The sequence below is a fragment of the Schistocerca cancellata genome, chromosome 8, assembly GCF_023864275.1.
Source record: "Schistocerca cancellata isolate TAMUIC-IGC-003103 chromosome 8, iqSchCanc2.1, whole genome shotgun sequence".
Lineage (NCBI taxonomy): Eukaryota > Metazoa > Arthropoda > Insecta > Orthoptera > Acrididae > Schistocerca > Schistocerca cancellata.
The window spans coordinates 483,291,422-483,297,421 of NC_064633.1; the positions used below are offsets into that span (position 1 = coordinate 483,291,422).

At 39.5% G+C, this 6,000-nt stretch overlaps 1 protein-coding gene across 1 annotated transcript in view; it reads right to left on the reverse strand.

Annotated features, from left to right (window-relative positions):
- LOC126094484 (DDB1- and CUL4-associated factor 12 homolog) overlaps positions 1-5,212 on the reverse strand; it is a 79,419-nt gene extending 74,207 nt beyond the window's left edge. Inside the window, exons 1-2 of the mRNA XM_049908879.1 lie at positions 5,052-5,212; positions 4,512-4,967 (exon numbers count right to left, since the gene is read on the reverse strand). Coding sequence (XP_049764836.1) covers positions 4,512-4,916 — 405 coding nt within the window. The 5' untranslated portion in view covers positions 4,917-4,967; positions 5,052-5,212. The remainder of the gene's footprint in view (positions 1-4,511; positions 4,968-5,051) is intronic.
- Positions 5,213-6,000: the final 788 nt, after the last annotated feature.

A 6,000-nucleotide genomic window follows, 5' to 3' on the forward strand; every position in this document is an offset into this window, starting at 1 on the left:
ATTCAACTACATTCCATTATCCTTGTTTTGCTTTTGTTGATGTTCATCTTATATCCTCCTTTCAAAACACTATCCATTCCGTTCAACTGCTCTTCCATGTCCTCTGCTGTCTCTGACAGAATTACAATGTCATCAGCGAATCTCAACGTTTTTATTTCTTCTCCATGGATTTTAATACCTACTCCGAATTTTTCTTTTGTTTCCTTCACTGCTTGCTCAATATACAGATTGAATAACATCGGGGTGAGGCTACAACCCTGTCGCACTCCCTTCCCAGCCACTGCTTCCCTTTCATGCACCTCAACTCTCATAACTGCCATTTGGTTTCTATACAAATTGTAAATAGCCTTTCGCTCCCTACATTTTACCCCTACCACCTTCAGAATTTGAAAGAGAGTATTCCAGTCAACATTGTCAAAAGCTTTCTCTAAGTCTACAAATGCTAGAAATGTAGGTTTGCCTTTCCTTAATCTAGCTTCTAAGATAAGTCGTAGCGTCCAGTATTGCCTCACGTGTTCCAATATTTCTACGGAACCCAAACTGATCTTCCCCAAGGTCAGCTTCTACTTGTTTTTCCATTTGTCTGTAAAGAATTCGTGTTAGTATTTTGCAGCTGTGAGTTATTAAACTGATAGTTCGGTAATTTTCACACGTGTCAACACCTGCTTTCTTTGGGATTAGAAAAATTATATTCTGCTTGAAGTCTGAGGGAATTTCGCCTGTCTCATACATGTTGCTCAACAGATGGTAGGGTTTTGTCAGGATTGGCTCTTCAAAGGCCGTCAGTAGTTCTAATGGAATGTTGTCTGCTCCCGGGGCCTTGTTTCGACTCAGGTCTTTCAGTGCTCTGTCAAACTCTTCACACAGTATCATATCTCCCATTCACCTACATCTACATCCTCTTCCAATTCCATAATATTGTCCTCAAGTACATCACCCTTGTATAGACCCTCTGTATACTACTTCCACCTTTCTGCTTTCCCTTCTTTGCTTAGAACTTTGTTTCCATCTGAGCTCTTGATATTCATACAAGTGGTTCTCTTTTCTCTAAAAGGTCTCTTTAATTTTCCTGTAGGCAGTATCTATCTTACCCCTAGTGAGATAAGCCTCTACATCCTTGCATTTATCCTCTAGCCACCCCTGCTTAGCCATTTTGCACTTCCTGTCGATCTCATTTTTGAGATGTTTGTATTCCTTTTTGCCTGCTTCATTTACTGCATTTTTATATTTTCTCCTTTCATCAATTAAATTCAATATTTCTTCTGTTACCCAAGGATTTCTACTAGCCCTCGTCTTTTTACCTACTTGTTCCTCTGCTGCCTTCCCTACTTCATCCCTCAAAGCTACCCATTCTTTTTCTACTGTATTTCTTTCCCCCATTCCTGCCATTTGTTCCATTATTCTCTCCCTGAAACTCTATACAACCTCTCGTTTAGTCTGTTTATCCAGGTCCCATCTCCTTAAATTCCCACCTTTTTGCAGTTTCTTCAGTTTTAATCTACAGTTCATAACCAATAGATTGTGGTCAAAGTCGACATCTGCCCCTGGAAATGTCTTACAATTTAAAACCTGATTCCTAAATCTCTGTCTTACCATCATATAATCTATCTGAAATCTGTCAGTATCTCCAGGCTTCTTCCATGTATACAACCTTCTTTTATGATTCTTGAACCAAGTGTTAGCTATGATTAAGTTGTGCTCTGTGCAAAATTCTACCAGGTGGCTTCCTCTTTCATTTCTTACCCCCAATCCATATTCACCTACTATGTTTCCTTCTCTCCCTTTTCCTACTGACGAATTCCAGTCACCCATGACTATTAAATTTTCATCTCTCTTCACTACCTGAATAATTTCTTTTATCCCATCATACATTTCTTCAATTTTTTCGTCATCTGCAGAGCTAGTTGGCATATAAACTTGTACTACTGTAGTAGGCATGGGCTTCGTGTCTATCTTGGCCAATATAATACGTTCACTATGCTGTTTGTAGTAGCTTACCCGCACTCCTATTGTTTTATTCATTATTAAACCAACTCCTGCATTACCCCTATTGGACTTTGTATTTATAACCCTGTATTCGCCTGACCAAAAGTCTTGTTCCTCCTGCCACCGAACTTCACTAATTCCCACTATACCTAACTTTAACATATCCATTTCCCTTTTTAAATTTTCTAACCTACCTGCCCGATTAAGGGATCTGACATTCCACACTCCGATCCGTAGAATGCCAGTTTTCTTTCTCCTGATAATGACGTCCTCTTGAGTAGTCCCCGCCTGGAGATCCGAATGGGGGACTATTTTACCTCCGGAATATTTTACCCAAGAGGACGCCATCATCATAAACCATACAGTAAAGCTGCATGCCCTCGGGAAAAATTACGGCTGTAGTTTCCCCTTGGTTTCAGCCGTTCGCAGTACCAGCACAGCAAGGCCGTTTTGGTTAGTGTTACAAGGCCAGATCAGTCAATCATCCAGACTGTTGCCCCTGCAACTACTGAAAAGGCTGCTGCCCCTCTTCAGGACCCACGCGTTTGTCTGGCCTCTCAACAGATACCCCTCCATTGTGGTTGCACCTACGGTACAGCTATCTGTATCGCTAGGGCACGCAAGCCTCCCCACCAACGGCAAGGTCCATGGTTCATGGGGGGAATACCTGTTTATCATCTGCATTTCTTCTTGGTGTAGCAATTTTAATGGCCAGTAGTGTATATGCACCACCTAACATGATACTCCATGTAGGAGCAGCTGTAAGGAATTCTGCCACTGGGGCGTCAAGGTAGACTGCACAGACAGTAGTTGAAATACCATATAAACAGGCAATGGCAACTCTGTTACTTAGCTACAGACATGTAAAACAACAGAATGGATGGCTAAACCATTTTTTCTGAGCTTTTGCGAGTAGTTTGATATGAACAACTGAATAAATAAGCTATATTAAACAAAATTGAAGGACAGATCACATCTGCAGGGAAGACAACTAAATTAGGAGCATAATTTGTCCCTTACTTTTATATTACTTATACAAAAGCCTTAGTTTAAGTTGAAGCATTATCAGCAACTGTTGTTTTATTCATAATCCCTGTTATACTTGATTATCAATATTCTTCTGTATTACTACATATTACTTGTTGAAAGCATGACAAATGCTCACATATCTCAGATGATTATCATAAAAGTGATGTCACTTAGAAAGAGGAGAGGAAGGGTGCTGACAGTACGATTCAAGTAGGCCCCATCCCATACACTGACTCTCACAGTGCGAGGAGCAGTTTGGAGACGGGGCACCTCCCTCACAGTCAAGCACCACCTCCCTCACACAGTGCAGCCCCTCTACTTTGCTCTTCACAGTGACTGACTACAAATACATGTGAGAAACACCATGCTAACAGACATTTAAAAATTTTGTGTATTCCAATATGAAACTGGTATAACATAGCAATGTTCCTGATAACAACATTTCAATAGTCATATTTAATGCTACAAATCACACAATGACTAAATGGAAGTGCTTTCAGCCATGCCCACACTAAAACACTACTATACACCGCACCACTGACAGCTAAAGTTGGAGCCAATCACACAAAAAAACTATTTGTCTGAAGCCTTCTAACCTCTGTCAGTTCGGAACTTGGGAGTTCAAGATAAAGTGTATTCACAGACTTACACTATAATATCCCACTAGTTGAAATACATGCATGTTCTTAAAACAAGCACAGCGTGCTATTTAGCATTATTTTGAAGTAACTTTAAAAGCTGATAATAGTAAACAAGGTTTTTGAAACTGTCACTTACAGAAATAGGTGGGGCACCGTTGTATCACCTCATAGAAAACACATTTACTTTAAATAGACTATCCCAGCCCAAAGGATGATGATCAAGAGTCAACAGTTTCACACTAATAATTATGAAACTAATGAATTATTTGCCAACATTCAACTTACTTTACAGGATAATAACAAAAATGCTCTACATTTTACAAATATTCATTAATATCCTTTAATAAACATGGCAATCAAATTATGTCGAAGTCACGTTTCACGACAAGTTCTGGAATCCTGGGCTCGAACAAGAGACAGACTGTAATCATGGCAGAACCAAAGGGGGTCAGGAGGGGGAGGGGGTGTGAAACCACACCATATTAACTATGGGGAGAGAAATCACACAATAAACCCAGTTTCAATGCTGGCAAAAGTGGGCTAAAACCACTGTTGTTTGAAGTCCCTCTGTAAATCAATCAATCAGCCTCCTTTAGAATTTAATATCAGTTGTCTACTATAATATCAGAAGCACAACACACTGTAGCCATGATCATGAGAAGCTTTCAGTTTGTATTCAATAACAATTAGAACTCTTCTTGAAGATCCAGAATAGTCGCGTGTTACTATCGTTCATTTCATGGTCATGTTACAATCTTTCATACTATATACTGCAGCAATATATTAATTAATGTTTAAGATGATGTAAGAAAGTAAGTTGCACCGACTCATCTTAAAGGATACATTCCGTTTTACCTTGTTGCATTTCGTGCCAAAGACAACTTGTCTGTCGCTCAGCCACTGCGAACAAAACACCTTGTTCATGTTATTAAGAGATACAGAATATTCTTTAAACATTTCATGTGTAAGTATGTGACGTGAAGCATATTCAGCACGCACACATCTGGTGTCATTCCCACCCAGCTCACGTCCTCTCACAAAGTCCACAAAATTGTACGAAGTTCGAAGAATTTCTTTCTCGGCAACAGCGTTATCTTCCTCATCTGAGCCTTCATAGACGACGAAATCCTCTGGCTTGTCCGGTTTACGTGCTCTTTCAAGTCGTATCGTCCGCAGACGAGAATGCCACTCTTCCAAGCGAGTAGGTGTAGCGCATGGTGGTCTGGTTCCATAAATTGGAACTCGCTGAGTATGTGCCATGGCTTGTAGTGCGGCTTTTTGGTTTATGTTTGTGTTTAAACCATTTGTAACCTGCAAACAATAAGTTTGTATTATACTTACGAGGTTCCGTTGACGGATAAGAGCATCAACAAGCCAACAAAGAAATGTTATTACCTAAACAAAGTTCTCCGTCGGCGAATATTAGAATCCGAGGCATTGCATTTCATTCTATGTCTTTGCTGTTATGGATTTCCTTATTTTTAATAAACAGCATTACACAAACTACTACAAAACTATACCAACAAACGTTTCTATGCATCGATACATCGATCTATCGACACGTAGTGCCATCGATGTCGAATCTCACCTGAGGCATCAAATGACATGTGTCAACCCGGGTTTCCACGCATGGTCTTCTTACATACGAGCATTCTCCCACCACCACTCGCGTTAATCAACTTAAACGTTGTGGAAACACTCTACTTGCGCACTGTCATGACAACGTACGTGCAAGCTACGAAAGTTGAAAGATATTTTTGCACGACGTCGCTTCCCCCCATCGCTTCAGCAACAGCTGATAGATGGCTCTGCGCCGTTTAGTCCGACAGCGTAGATTAGAATCGTTTGTTTATGTACGTGGAAAGTTTGCGTCATGCCAGAACAATATGCTTAGTCTTCTACTAAGTAAATAAATACCTTATAAAATTCTGAAACAGTCCGACTGAAATGTTGTTCTAGTATTCAGGAACTCCTTATAATTACTTAATTGCAAAAGGTAGCACACCATCGTTTGAAGTGACGAAATGGATTAACATTAGAACCGCCGGAACTAGTACTATACTTAGAATCGCCGATGTGGTCAAAGTGACCACTTTCTTTGTAAGTACATGCTGTGCTGTTTAATGTAAATGTAAATATTAATGACCTTGATAACAATGTATCACTTTAATTACGTTTAATAACAATATTGTATTTTACAACAACAATGGGAACATAATATTACTACTATTAAAGAACATAGCTCACAATATTTATCTACAACCATACTAATTGTACTGCAGTAGTTTTAAAATTAATAGAAATTAATCTTACTGGAGAAACTAAGTACCCATGAATATGTTAA